Source organism: Papio anubis, chromosome 20, assembly GCF_008728515.1.
Source record: "Papio anubis isolate 15944 chromosome 20, Panubis1.0, whole genome shotgun sequence".
NCBI classification, from domain to species: domain Eukaryota; kingdom Metazoa; phylum Chordata; class Mammalia; order Primates; family Cercopithecidae; genus Papio; species Papio anubis.
In genome coordinates this window covers 13728218-13743113 of record NC_044995.1, presented here as the reverse complement: position 1 = coordinate 13743113, position 14896 = coordinate 13728218, and the positions used below count along the sequence as shown (strand labels likewise).

Sequence of the window (14896 nt, the reverse complement as noted above, 5' to 3'; positions counted from 1 at the left end):
CTCTGTAAGTGCTCGGAAAATGGCAGCTGTAATTATCATTAAGGTTCTATTTTTGTAAGTTCCTAGATGCACCATTTCTATGAGTCAATATATATAAAGCCCTTGGACTGGCACCAGACACCCAGGAAGCGCTGAGGAAGCGTAGCTGTGATTATAATTAAAGTCCTCTTTGTGGAAGTTCCTAGGCGATGTGGCAGAAAGCCCTAGCTGTCCTCCACGAACCGTTTTCTGCTTTCTGGGCGCTTGGCTAGACTGCTTCTCCCAGGTTGTTTTTGCAGTTAGCTGTGGCCACGTATCTAATTTCTCAGCAGAGGCGTGTCAATGGAACCAGTGTGTGCCCCTGGCAGGCCAGGGCTTGTAAGACAACACGTGCACCTCACCAGGTTCCCTGTCCTCTTCTGTCAGCAGGACCCAGGCCATAGCCACCCAGTCTGGACCATGGGGGAGACAACAGGCTTAAGGGATGGCCTGGGTCCCCAAATGACTCACCCAGCACTATTTTGTGAGTGAGAAATGAAATTCTATTGTTAGAGCCTATGGAAATATCATCAAATACAAGCACATAGTAAATGTTAGTTATCTTTCCCAAAAGACCCCGAGGTTCCCCAAGAAGGAGCACAGGGGAAATACACATACACACACACACACACACACACACACACACACTCTCTCTCTGTCTGAACCAACACACACAGATACAGATTTTGGCTTTTATTCTGGCCATCACACATCTACTTCTAAGACAACACAGACCGGCAATACCCCATCCCCCATGACCACTGTCACAACCCGAATTTCCTCAGGCCCCCTCCTCCCACCCCGCCCCTTCTGCCAAGCTCCCTGTGTGGGGGCTCTGCCTACACCTCACCCCGGGCGTGCAGCATGAAGTGCCCGTGCAGCTCCCCCAGGTTGTCGAAGGAATCCTCGCATTCCGTACAGTGGTAGGTTCCCTCCTCCTCCTCTTCCTCCTCCTCCTCCCGCCCAGCTGGTCGGCCCTCCCCAGCCCGAGGTGGTTCCTCCTCTTCCTCCCCGAGTGCCCTGCCTTCAGGGGCTGGTGCTTCCTGGGGGGCTGTAGCAGGGCAGCAGAGCCGGCAGGGTGGGGTTCCCGGTGGGGCCTCCCCAAGGGGTGAGCGGCCACAGAGCTGGCAAGGCTGAGCCGGGGGGCCCGGGGGCTGGGCTGCACGGGGGGCCCGGCGGGATGGGCCACCACGGCCCCCCCCAAGGCGCTGCTTCACCTTGTAGCCAGGATCATATTCGGGATCGTCAGTGGTCTCCTCTTCCTCCTCCTCCTCATCTTCTTCCTCTTCGGAGTCCGGCTCTGAGAGAGTGTATTCTGAATCAGAGGAATGCTCAGGGCCTGGAGGGGGAAAGACAGGGGGAGACAGTGGCATCAGAGGAAAGAAGGCTAGGCCCAGCTGTCCCCTCCCTGAACCTCACATTCAGACTTGCCATAGTATGACCAGGGTAGCCTGGGCACTACCCTTCTCTTCCCCACAGATGAGTCCCCATGGCATAGAACAAGGCTGGCAGCCGGTAGATTCCCTGTATCTTTGTGTCAAGCAAATGAATGTCTTCTAAGAACTGCATGGGACAGGACTGGGCATGGTGGCTCATGCCTGTGATCCCAGCACTTTTGGGTGGCCAAGATGGGAAGATCACTTGAGCCCAGAAGTTTGAGACCAGCCTGGGCAATATAGCAAGACTCCGTCTCTATAAAAAATTTAAAAATTAGTCAGGCCTGGTGACACATTGCCTGTAGTACCAGTTTCTCAGGAGGCTGAGGCGGGAGGATCACTTGAGCTGAGGAGTTTGAGGCTGCATTTGAGCCATGACTGCGCCACTCCCTTCCAGCCTGGGTGACAGAGTGAGACCTCACCTCTTAAAAATAATTTTTTTGGCTGGGCATAGTGGATTATGCCTGTAATCCCAGCACTTTGGGAGGCCAAGGAGGGCAGATCATGAGGTCAGGAGTTCAAGACCAGCCTGGCCAACATGGTGAAACCTTGTCTCTACTAAATACACAAAAATTAGCTGGGTGTGGTGTCAGGTGCCTGTAATCCCAGCTACTCGGGAGGCTGAGGCAAGAGAATTGCTTCAACCCAGGAGGCGGAGGTTGCAGTGAGCTGAGATTGCACCACTGCACTCCAGCCTGGATGACAGAGCAAGCATCCGTCTTGGGGAAAAAAAAAAAACTCCATGGGGAGGTGGGTTGGGAGGCGTTTAGGAAGGACAAAGCAGGAGTAGTAAAAAACCAACAGTAACAATAGCATCCTTGCTATTCTAGAAGCCCTGTTCCTATACATTAACTCACTAAATCCCCAACAACCCTTTGAGGGTGATACTGTTACTATCCCCAGTTGATGGATGTGGAAACTGAGGCACACGGAGGCTAGACGACTTACTCCCCTGTGGTTACACAGCTCTGGCAGGAAAGGCTGAACCTGGGCCATGGCCGACACTGGATCATTTTAGGGAGACAACCATTTGAAAAGGTATTTGTGCAAATTAAAACACATACATACACACAGATGTACTTTTATATCTGTGGCCATGGAGAGAGAGATATATAGGTGAATTAAAATATTTATTTATAGGTGAGATATTACTGTGATTTCACAGTTATCAAGGACATGCCTAGGACAAGTTTAGGTTTAAAGAAAAGGGCCTGTAATCCTAGCACTTTGGGAGGCTGAGGTGGGCGGACTGCCTGAACTCAGGAGTTCATGACCCACCCTGGGCAACATCATGAAACCCAATTTATTTCTTGTACTTTTTGTATTTTTAGTAGAGACTAAAAATACAAAAATTAGCCAGGTATAGGGTGGTGGGTGCCTACAGTCCCAGCTACTCGGGAAGCTGAGGCAGGAGAACTGCTTGAACCCAGGAGGCAAAGGTTACGATGAGCCAGTATCAAGCCACTGCACTCCAACCTGGGTGAGAGAGCGAGACTCCGTTTTCAAAGAAAAAGAAAAGGGGAAAAATTTTAAAGTTGATATATGGAAAAGGGCGACATCAGCTGCCATTATGGGGGCGCACAGAGTAATGGCTGGGGTGGGGTCCCCGTGACCACAGTGTGGGAAGTACCAGCTTTTTTGGCCTCAGTGGCAGGAGCCTGCCAAAAGCCTTACCTTGTATCCATCCCGGCCCCATTCCTCAGTTTCTCCCAGAACCCAGAGGATCCTGCTACTGCACCCAGTGCTCCACCCTTGCTCCTGTCATCACAGTGGCCACAAGGCTCTTCATACTAGGCTCCTCACCTTCCCTGACACCCCAGGCCCGTACCTGCCTCAGGGTCTTTGCCATCCTTTCTGCCGATATCACTCTCCATTCCATGTCTCTTCTCAAGTGTCACCTTCTCAGTGACACCCTGGCCACTCCCTAGCACTCCCTATGCCCCTTACTCTGCTTGATTTTTCTCCATCTTCTTTTGAGATGGAGTCTCGCTCTGTCATCCAGGCTGGAGTGCAGTGGTGTGATCTCAGCTCATTGGAAACTCCACCTCCTGGGTTCAGGCAATTCTTCTGCCTCAGCCTCTCAAGTAACTGGGATTACAGGCGCGCACCATCACGCCCAGGTAATTTTTGTATTTTTAGTAGAGACGGGGTTTCACCTTCTTGGCCAGGCTGGTCTCAAACTCCTGACCTCAGGTAATCCACCCATCTCAGCCTCCCAAAGTGCTGGGATTACAGGTATGAGCCACCGTGCCGGGCTCTTTTTTCTCCATCTTCTGACTCACTGCATACAGCATTTGCTTGTGTGCTTGTTTATTGCCTGTCCCCGACAGCAGGGATTTTGTCTGGTTCACTGCTGTGGCCTTAGCATCTAGAACACTTCCTTTGTACAAAGAAAGTACTTATGACATATTTATGGCATGGATATCTCTGCATGGAATTTGAAAAGCCTGTTCTGAGGCTTCACACACACTGTTCCTCCCTCTGGTGGGAATGTCCTGCCCTAGTTTTTCCCACCATCCTTTAGGACCCAGTGGGAGGCCTTCCTCTTTGGTGAGGCCGTCCCAGACCTCCTCATCCCAGGCAGCCAGTCATTTTTTCTACCACCCTCCTGGTGGGTTCCCAGCATCACCAGCCCAGAACGGGTTATAACCGTTTTCTTCTGAACATCCGCCCCTGCAGCTCTCTCCTACTGGTTCCCGCCATTTAACAATCGTTTCCTGGCCGGGCGCGGTGGCTCACGCCTGGAATCCCAGCACTTTGGGAGGCCGAGGCGGGTGGATCACGAGGTCAGGAGAACGAGACTATCCTGGTTAACACCGTAAGACCCCGTCTCTACTAAAAATAGAAAAAAATTAGCTGGGCATGGCGTCAGGCGCCTGTAATCCCAGCTACTGGGGAGGCTGAGGCAGGAGAATGGTGTCAACCTGGGAGGCGGAGCTTGCAGTGAGCCGAGATCGTGCCACTGCACTCCAGCCTGGGCGACGGAGCGAGACTCTGTTTCAAAAAAAAAAAAAAAAAAAAATCGTTTCCTGAGGCCTTGGCATGGGCTATTCCCCACTCTGTCCACCTGGTGACCCCCTAACTCATCCTTCAAGACCCAGCACAAACTCCGTCCTCTGTGAAGCCACCATCCTGATGCCCCAGGCTCCCGGCCAGGTCTCTCTCCGATGCCCCAGCACCTCCTCCTGTTACTGTCCTAGAAGCTGACTGCAGTCAGCTGCCCCTCAGGGTATCTGCTTTATCTGACTCGGAAATCCTCAAGGGCAGGTATGATCTTGGGGTCCCCAGCAGAGGACATGTGGGTCAATGGATGATAGTGGCCCCAAGACCCTGATCTCCCTCCCCAAAGCCTTAGCCTCTGCTCCCTGCCCACCTGGGTGACCCATTCTTTTTTTTTTTTTTTTTTTTTTTTTGAGAGAGTCTTGCTGTCACCCAGGCTGGCATGCAGTGGTGTGATCTTGGCTCGCTGCAACCTCCGCCTCCAAGGTTCAAGCGATCCTCCCACCTTAGCCCCTGAAGTAGCTGGGATTACAAGCGTGTGTCACCAAACCTGGCTAATTTATATATATATATATTTTTTTTTTTTTGAGATGGAGTCTTGCTCTGCAGCCCAGGCTGGAGTGCAGTGGCCGGATCTCAGCTCACTGCAAGCTCCGCCTCCCGGGTTTACGCCATTCTCCTGCCTCAGCCTCCCAAGTAGCTGGGACTACAGGCTCCCGCCACGTCGCCCGGCTAGTTTTTTGTATTTTTTAGTAGAGACGGGGTTTCATCGTGTTAGCCAGGATGGTCTCGATCTCCTGACCTCGTGATCCGCCCGCCTCGGCCTCCCAAAGTGCTGGGATTACAGGCTTGAGCCACCGCACCTGGCAATTTTTATATTTTTGGTAGAGATGGGGTTTCACCATGTTGGTTAGGCTGGTCTTGAACTCCTGACCTCAGGTGATCTGCCTGCCTCGGCCTCCCAAAGTGCTGGGATTACAGGTGTGAGCCACCGCGTCCAGCCTGCCTGACCCTTTCCTTCTCTACTGGCAAAACTCCTGCTCCTTTTTAAAGCCAAGCTCATGTCACCTCCTCTGTGAAGTCCTTGCTGACTCCCCAGGCAGTCAGTGTCTCTCTCATATGGGCTCCCCGGCCCCTGCTCCGCTCTCCATCACACCCTGACCACTCTGGGCAGTGACCCCCCCTCCCCACCCACTGACTATGGGCTCCTCAAAGGCAGGACCTGGGTCTGCCCCATCTCTCTGTCCCCAGCAATGCTGGGCATGAGTCAGCCTCAGAAGACATCTGCTAAATGGCTGCAAACCAGAGGAAATATCTCCAGCCTCAGGCTGGGTGGGATACCTGCCCTCTCCTCCCACCTCTGACTTCATACCACTCACCCTGCAGAGTCTTCAGTGCCCACTGTGACTTCACACAGTTGGCCTGTGACAGGCAATCAGGTCATCGTCCACGGCTACCAGGTGTTTCATGTCTACTGTGACTTCCAGGACCACAAGCCCTTTTGCGCCCACCATGTCTTCACCTAAGAGATCTTCAAAGCCCAGTATGTCCCCGGCACCCAGTGGATCCTCCATGCCCACTGCGGATCCCAAGCCTCCTGCCTCCTTGAAGTCCACCAAATCAGCAACGCCCAACAGATCTTTAGTGCCCACCAAGCCAGCGACATCCCCCAACTTGGTCGTGAGCCCAAGCAGTTCCAAGTCCACCAAATCGACCAGTACAAAAAGAGCCCCTTCTAACCTGCCCAGCAGCAGGTCCCGAGTCCGCAGCAAGGCAAGAACACCCAGCAGGGTGAGCACCGACACCAGGACCAGCAAAGCCAGCAAAGCCAGCAAGGCCAGCGGCGTGAGATGCCACCAGCGGAGGGGCACACACAGCCGGGGTAGGACACCTGGCAGAAGGGGAAGCCGAAGCTCCAAGAGGTCACCCAGCAGGGCCAGCACTCCTGGCAGGATAAGAACTCATGGTGCCAGACCAGGCATGGCCAGCAGGGTGAGAACTCCCACTTCACAGCAAAAACGGAGCCGGGGAAAGAGTTACGGCCGGCCTAGAACCAGCAACAGGGAAAGAAGTGACAGCCAGCCTAGAAATATGAGCAAGAAGAGTTACCGCCCACCAGGAGGCTCAGGTATGGGGAGGAGTTCCGAGCTGGCTGTAACTCCCAGTACAGCCAAGTGTCAAACCCTGACTGGAATTCCCTCCAAGGAGAAGAGTGACAGCCCATCTCCATCGTCATCAAGGATGGTGAAGAGCTACGGTCAGATAATCATCCCCAGTAGGGAAAAGAGTTACAGCCCCACTGAAACGTCCAGCGGGGTCAAGAGTTATAACCAGGCCAGTACCCACAGCAGGCCGCAAAGTCACAGTCAATCTAGAAGCCCCAGAAGGTCAAGAAGTGGCAGTCAGAAGAGGACGCACAGCAGGACGAGAAGTCACAGTTGGAAGAGAAACCACAGCAGGGCAAGAAGTCGTACCCGGAAGGGAATTCTGAGCCAGACGGGAAGACATAGCCAGTCTAGAACCCACAGCAAGGGGAAAAGTCAAAACCAACCTAGAACCCCCAGAAGAGGAAGAAGTCACAACTGGTCTAGAAACCCCACCGAGGAAAGAAGTCATAGCCATTCTAGAAGCTTCAGCAAAGACAGAGATCGCAGAGGATCTAGCAGCCCCAGGAAGGAGAACGGTCACAGTCAATCTGGAAGCCCCAACAAGCAAAGAGATCGCAGCCCATCTAGAAGTCCCAAGAAGGAGAGAGATCGCAGCCGATCTAGAAGTCCCAACAAGGCGAGAGATCATAGCCGATCCAGAAGCCCCAGCAAGGAGAGAGATCACAGCCAACTTGGAAGCCCCAGCAAAGAGAGAGATCGCAGCCGATCTAGAAGCCCCAGCAAGGAGAGAGAGCGCAGACAATCTAGAAGCCCCAGCAAAGAGAGGGATCACAGACGATCTAGAAGCCCCAGCAAGGAGAAATATCACAGCCGACTTGGAAGCCTCAACAAGGAGAGAGATCACAGCCAATCTAGAGGCCCCAGCAAGGAGAAAGAGCACAGACAATCCAGAAGCCCCAGCAAAGAGAGAGATCGCAGACGATGGAGAAGCCCCAGCAAAGAGAGAGAGCGCAGACAATCCAGAAGCCCCAGCGAGGAGAAAGAACACAGACAATCCAGAAGCCCCAGCAAAGAGAGAGATCACAGACGATGGAGAAGCCCTAGCAAGGAGAGACAGTGCAGACAATCTAGAAGCCCCAGCGAGGAGAAAGAACACAGACAATCCAGAAGCCCCAGCAAAGAGAGAGATCACAGTCAATGGAGAAGCCCCAGCAAGGAGAGAGACCCCAGTCAATCTACAGTCCCCAGAAGTCCCGACTGGAAGAGATCCCCTACCAGGACAAGGAGTCTCAGTCAGAATAGAACCCCTAGCAAGACAAGCAGCCACTGCCCATCAACATTTCCCAGTGGAGGCCAAACCCTAAGCCAGGATGACAGTCAAGCCAACGCCACCACCTCTAAGGCCACCTTACCTGGGGAAAGGTCTTCGTCGTCTTCTTCCAAGCTGGCATAGCCCCCAGTCTCAGCTGGCTCACGGGTCTCTGTCATGGCCGGGAGAGGGGACAGGAGACAGGAGCAGAGCAGCAGCTGAGCAGCGTCCCTCCCCGGCCAGCTCTCCACAGCCACACCTCGGCCACAAGTTCTCTAATACAGGATGTTGGCAGGTAGAGAGGGATGCTGGATAGGGGGAAAGGAAAGGCCTGTGATGATTCAATAAATTTTTACATAGCACCCATCCCCACCCTAAGCCCAACTGTGTGCTCATTGCTGGGGTGGGGCACAGAGGACCCCAGCTGTGTCCCTGACTGTCTACAGGGAATTGACTACAAGCCCTGCCCCTCTCTAGGTCTTTTTTTTCAGTTAGGCAGAGTCTCGCTCTGTTGCCCAGGCTGGAGTGCAGTGGCGCGATCTCAGCTCACTACAACCTCCACCTCCCAGGCTCAAGCAATTCTCCTACCTCAGCTTCCCAAGTAGCTGCAACTACAGGCGGGTGTCCTCACGCCCAGCTAATTTTGTATTTCTAGTAGAGATGGGGTTTCACCATGTTGGCCAGGCTGGGCTTGAACTCCTGACCTCAGGTGATCCACACACCTCAACCTCGCAATGTGCTGGGATTACAGGCGGGAGCCACAGCACCTGGCCCCCTCTCTAGGTCTTAATTTCCCCATGTGGGCAACAAGGCTGCCTTCTGGTTCTTATTCAGTGGGACAGGGAGAGGTGACACTCCAAATATTCAATAGTGGAGACTGGTGTGGGCACCAATCAGAACTGAGAGTGGAGCAGGGACGGATGCCAGGCATTAACCCTTTAGTTGCTGGACCATGGAGAGGTCTGGGGTTGGAGGAGTGTTATGGGGAAAAAACCCTCAAACTATGTTTTTCCTCTACTCTCACACTACCACCATAACAATCATCAACACAGAATTCTGTGACCAAATGTGTGGGGCTTTTTCCCCACACACTGCACAGCAGACACAGGCTAGGTGTCCCCTCCAATTCCATTCCAACGCTATCCACACGCCCAGCTAATTTTTGTATTTTTGGTAGAGACAGGGTTTCACCATGGTGCCCCAGAGCTCAAGCAATCCGCCCGCTTCAGCCCTCCAAAGTGCCGGGATTACAGGCGTGAGCCACCACACCCGACTTTTTAAAGAAAATAAGGCTGGGCGAGGTGGCCCACACCTGTAATCCCGGCACTTTGGGAGGCCGAGGCAGGCAGATCACCTGAGCTCAAGAGTTTGAGACCAGCCTGGGCAACATGGCAAACCTTGTCTCTACCAAAAAAAAAAAAAAAATTACAAAAGTTAGCCGGAGTGGTGGCATATGCTTACAGTCCCAGTTACCTGAGAGGCTGAGGCAGGAGGATCACTTGAGCCTGGAAGGTCAAGGGTGCAGTGAGCCGTGACCTTGCCACTGCACTTAAGCCTGGATAACCCCTCTTACAAAAAAAAAAAAAATTGCTGGAGCTGCTCACAGAACTCAAGGAAATGCTTATTTAGATTTTCTGGTTTATTATTGCAAAGAAGAAAGATGAAGAGATGTGTAGGGCAAGGTATAAGGGAAGGGGCAGGGAGCTTCACGCCCTCCCTGGGGTGCCACCCTACAGGAACCCTCATGTGGTCAGCTATGCGGAAGCTCTCCAAACCCAGTCCTCTTGGGTTTTTACAGAGGCTTTAAGACAGCAGCATTAGGCATGGAATTCTCTGAAAATGTCTTAAGACCAACAATCAGGAAGGTGGGGAAGATTAGAGTCTTGCCCTGGGGCAGGAAATGGAGGGAAGGAGGAGGTCAGAGTTGAGACCTGCCCCAGGCCTAAGGTACACAACATTATAACAAGAGACCACAAACAAAGGCTATAGGAGTTAGCAGCCAGGAACTGTGGATAAAAACCAACATATTTATATATATAATACCACATGGAGGGTCCAAAGTGGCAGTTAGGGACAGGGAGTACTTGTGTAGCAGTGACACACCAACCCATCTGAAAGTATTTTAATATTTAAACAATTGGTATGGCTGTACTAGTTTGTGACTATCAGCCTTAATTCTGTATCCATTGGCAAGATAGTGTCTAGGTTTGCCACGCTCTAGCTGTGTAGCACCAAGCGAAGAACTTAACTTCTCCAGCCTGTTTCCTTCTCTGTAAGAAAGGGGCTTCCAGGCCTTAACTCACGTACTCCCCATAACTAGGTTGGAATTACCTCCTTTGTACAGATGAGAAAACAGACACAGAGGTGGTAAGTGAATAGCCCAAGGTCACCATCTGGTAAGTGGATGAACTAGGATTGGAAGCCACACCTTTCATAAAATGATTTCAGCTCAAAAGGTTTTTCTGAAGATTCAGTAGGCTCACTGATAGAAATTGCTGGTGTGTGGCCGGTATTCCATCAAGAGTGGTCATTACTACTCCCACCCCCACCCCTCTGTAAACTCCAGACATTCCCAACCTCTCACCTCTCCCTGTGCACACAAGGCCTTTTCCCGTCTGTGCGTCTTAGTACACCCACTGTTGCTGTCAAGAAAGTCCTCCTCCTCCTTCTTTTTTTTTTTTGGAGATGGAGTCTCACTTTTTTTGCCCAGGCTGGAGTACAGTAGCGCGATCTCACTGCAACCTCCCCCCTGCCTCAGCCTCCCTAGTAGCTAGGATTACAGGCAGCCATCACCACGCCCTGCTTTTTTTTTTTTTTTTTTTTTTTGAGGTGGACTCTCACTCTGTCGCCCGGGCTGGAGTGCGGTGGCGCAAGCTCCGCCTCCTGGCTTCAGGCCATTCTGCTGCCTCAGCCTTCCAAGTAGCTGCGGCGGCTATTTTTTGTATTTTTAGTATAGACGGGGTGATGGTCTCGATCTCCTGACCTCATGATCCGCCCACCTCGGCCTCCCAAAGTACTGGGATTACAGGCGTGAGCCACCGTGCCCAGCCTACTTATTTATATTTTTTAAGAGACAGGGTCTCGCTCAGTTGCCCAGGCTGGACTGCAGTAGGGTGGTCTGTAGGAAAGGGGCTTCCAGGTCTTAACTCATGTAATTCCCATAACCAGGTTGGAAGGTTAGCTCACTGTAACCTCAAACTCCTATGCTCATAGTACCCTACTCACCCCTAGCAGAGGAGCTGGGACTACACGTGTGCGCCACCACGCCAGGCTTAATTTTTACTTTTTTTTGTAGAGAAGGGGGTCTCGCTATGTTGCCCAGGCTGGTCTTGAACTCCTGGTCTCAAGTGATCCTCCTGCCTCAGCCTCCCAAAGCGTTAGTATCACAGGCATAAGCCACTGCAACTGGCCTAAACAGTTATTTAATATAGCTATGTTCCATGTGATATTTGAAACATACTTTTCTAAAAGGTTGTATCTTTTGGATATAGTTGTTTATCTGAAATTCAAATTTAACTAGACATTGTATATTTTATATGGCAACCATACACCTGGGGCAATCAAGACCGTCCCATGAAGTTACCAAAAGACAATGCCTATCAGCCTACACTTTTCCAAGCCCACATAACACAAGGCCCCTTCCTGAGTATTCCAGACGTCAGGTAGGGCCATCCCTTGGTTCACAAGCCTACTCCTACCACGCCTATGGCAGCCAAACTGAAAGGCAAACACAGTGCTGGAGACCCCACAATGCCCTGGGTCTGTAGCAGCCAATTCCCAAGATGCCCCGCGTGAACACAATAGGCACTCGTTCCAATGCTCGAGCAATGAGACGAGGGTAAAACCTTCCACTACGGGACAATAAGGGCCAGTTCCCACAATTCCTTGTGGCAGTTTTTCCCAGGATGCCTTGGGCCTATAGCGACCACCTTCCCGGACTCCCTGTGTGGAAGCGCTCCAAGTCTCCAAGACAGTCAGTGGCAGGTGTGGGATAAAAGGAACCGGTCTCGACGAGGATCTGGGACACTCTTTCCCAGGATGCACCAGGCCTACAACGACTAGCGGACCGACTCCCACAGCGCTTCAAGGCGGAGCGCTCGGTTCTCCCAGGATGCCCCAGGGCGGCACAGCCGCGTAGGGGGAGAAAAGGAAGCCCTCGGGTCACCATGGCCCCAGACCGCCGGCTCCCCGGCGACGGGAGTCGTCGTTCCCATCATGCAGCGGGGCCGTAGCGCCCGCTTCCCGGCATGCCCCGCGCACCCCTGCCCGGGACACTCACCGGCGCCGGCGGCCCCCGCTCCGGCTCTGCGGCGGCAGCTGCACGCCCAGCCTCTGCGCCTGCGTCGCAAGCAGGGTAGGAGAGCGCGCAGGGGGCGTGAAGAGCCTAGGGCGCTTGCGCGGTGAGACGGACTAGTCCTGTAGCTCTGTGTGAAGAGGGGCTATGAGCGTCGGGCCGTCGACGAGACCCGCGCGGGGGGCGCCGTGCTTTGCCCCTCGCTGCCTGGGTTTACTTGGTACAGTCCGCGGCCCGAAGGAACAACAAGCTGAAGGGTTCGCGCGTGCGTGTGGGGGGCAGGAACGCTACTTATAAAAATGGGATGCGCTGGGGGTGGAGGGCGCTAGTTTGGACTGGATCCTGGGCCCGAGGCCTGCTTATTTGCATAATCCTAGCGCGGGACAATGAAAGGCCTCCAGAACTGGAAGGAGTGATTTGCATATTCCCCGAGGAGGCCTTACTCCTGAGCGCAGTGATTAGCATATGGCGGGGCAACCTGAGCAAAGCGCATGCGCGCAGGGACTGCAGACTAACGCGAAGTGGGTAACCTTGCTTTCGTTGGGGATCAGTTTGCATCCTGAGAGGGGCACGAGGGTCAGGACCCCTCCCAGCCAGGATAAATGTTTATTGATCTCCTAGGTGTCAGACCCTATGCTGGCAGATTCTATGGTTTCTGCAGTGAACCATACTCCTGTACTCAAGGCGCCCCAGTCGAAGGAGATACACACCTAATTAGACAACTACTACCCAGAAGGTCAGACCTGGAGTGAGGAACACAGGGGACTATGGGAGCCTAAGAGGCGCCTGTCCCGGCCTATGGTTCTAGAAAGGCTTCCAGGAGGTGGTGATCCTTAAGCCAAGTACGAATAGGAGCCAGCTAGAATGGGAATGGATCTGGCAGAGTGAACAAGCGCCAAGGCCCAGAGGCCAAAAAAAAAAAAAAAAAAAAGCGCATGGTTTGAGGAAGCAAGAGCAGCATAGTATGCCTAGAACCGAACTGGAGAGGGGAAATGGTCTTATAGACCATGTTAGAGTTGATCTATGACTACATTCCAGTCTTCCTGGAAGTGTCACATTCCGGCTTAAACTCCCAAAGGAATCCCATTAGGAAAAAAAGTCCAAAAATCTTTATCATGGCCTCAGGGCTATACAGCTGGTCTGGCCGTGCTTATCTTTCTGACCCCACCTACTTCCTCCTCCCTCCACTCCTGTCCAGCTCCACCTTAAGCCAAACTCTCTCTGCCATCTCGGGCCTTTGCTCTTGCCGTTCCCTCCGCCTGAAAATGCTTTTCCCTCTGACCTTTGAATACCTGCTCTTGTGCTCACCATTCATATCTTGGTACAGATGTCAATTTGAGAGGTTTTTCCTGATCTCTCCATAATAGCGCTTACACATATGACTGGAGTTACAGATAAATTGGGATTGGCCATGAGTCCGTGGTGGTTGTAACTGGCATGAAGAGTACATGGGGCTGGGCGCGGTGGCTCATGCCCGTAATCCCAACACTTTGGGAGGCCGAGGCGGGTGGATCACCTGAGGTCAGGAGCTTGAGACCAGTCTGGGCAACATGGTGAAACCTGCCTCTATTAAAAGTACAAAAATTAGCCAGAGGTGATGGGGGGTTGCCTGTAATCCCTGCTACTTGGGAGGCTGAGGCATGAGGATCACTTGAACCCTGGAGGCAGAGTCGAGATTGAGCCACTGCACTCCAGCCTGGGCCACCCAGCGAGACTCATCTCAAAAAAAAAAAAAAAAAAAGTCTGGGCGTGGTGGCTCACGCCTGTAATCCCAGCACTTTGGGAGGCTGGGGCGGGCGGGTCACGAGGTCAGGAGATTGAGACCATCCTGGCTAACAAGGTGAAAACCCATCTCTATTAAACATACAAAAAAAAAAATTAGTCGGGTATGGTGGTGGCAGGCGCCTGTCGTCCCAGCTATTTGGGAGGCTGAGGCAGGAGAATGGCGTGAACGCAGGAGGCAGAGCTTGCAGTGAGCCGAGATCTCGCCACCGCACTCCAGCCTGGGCGACAGAGTGAGACTTCATCTCACACACACAAAAAAAGTACATGGGACTTTATTGCCCCATCTACTCCTGTGGGTTTGAAGTTTTCCATAATGACAATGGCATACCACATTACCATACTCTGCATGTATATTAATAGTTCCTATCACAATCTGAACTTTCTTTGCTTCCTTGTTCTAAGTGTTTTCCTCATGAAAGCTTCATGAGGGTAAGAATGCAGTCGCCCTTTTTCATTTTGGGTTCTCAGTGCTTAGAGCAGGATCAGATTTCAGAGTAGTGCAGAGCTGTCTTTTTTTTTTTTTTTTTTTTTTTTGAGACGCATGCCCAGGCTGAGGCAGTGGCCGGATCTCAGCTCACTGCAAGCCTCGGCCTCGGTTCACTTCCTATTCTGTCTCAGCCTCCCGAGTAGTTACCTGCATGCCTCGCCAATCAGGTTCGCTAGTTTTTTTTTGTATTTTTTAGTAGAGATGGGGTTTCACCGTGTTAGCCAGGATGGTCTCGACCTCCTGACCTCGCGGATCCTGCCTGCCCCTAAAGTGCTGATTACAGGCTTGAGCCACCAAGGCCTCGGCCGAAAGGCCAAGGTTCTAACACCTAACATTTGCCTGTTTTATTCACCATGGACTCTAGAACTTTGAGCAGCACCTGGCATGTTGTAAGAGGTTATTTTTTAAAGTTAGAATAATACATCTAAAAGGTACATGAATGAATGAGAGGCCTGGGAT

General features: G+C 52.4%; 2 protein-coding genes across 2 annotated transcripts; one reads left to right on the top strand and one right to left on the bottom strand.

Moving 5' to 3' along the window:
• Positions 1-696: 696 nt before the first annotated feature.
• Positions 697-13258, bottom strand: ZNF428 (zinc finger protein 428). Its single transcript, XM_003915644.5, has 3 exons — positions 12151-13258; positions 7975-8179; positions 697-1357 (listed from the first exon to the last, which is right to left on the bottom strand). Exons 2-3 carry the CDS (start codon positions 8048-8050, stop codon positions 858-860), a joined length of 576 nt encoding a protein of 191 aa, XP_003915693.1. The 5' UTR covers positions 8051-8179; positions 12151-13258; the 3' UTR covers positions 697-857.
• On the top strand, positions 5423-8243 carry SRRM5 (serine/arginine repetitive matrix 5). Its single transcript, XM_009194649.3, has one exon. The coding sequence runs from the start codon at positions 5922-5924 to the stop codon at positions 8013-8015; it is 2094 nt and encodes a 697-aa protein (XP_009192913.2). The 5' UTR covers positions 5423-5921; the 3' UTR covers positions 8016-8243.
• Positions 13259-14896: the final 1638 nt, after the last annotated feature.

What these genes read in the sequence shown, in the direction of transcription:
- SRRM5 (XM_009194649.3), top strand. Translation starts at nt 5,922, where the DNA reads ATGTCTACTGTGACTTCCAGGACCACAAGCCCTTTTGCGCCCACCATG.
- ZNF428 (XM_003915644.5), bottom strand. Translation starts at nt 8,050, where the DNA reads ATGACAGAGACCCGTGAGCCAGCTGAGACTGGGGGCTATGCCAGCTTG. An exon ending in CGACGAAGACCTTTCCCCAG is followed by an intron (nt 1,358 to 7,974) that starts GTAAGGTGGCCT and finishes TTCCCCCTCCAG; the next exon opens with GCCCTGAGCATTCCTCTGAT.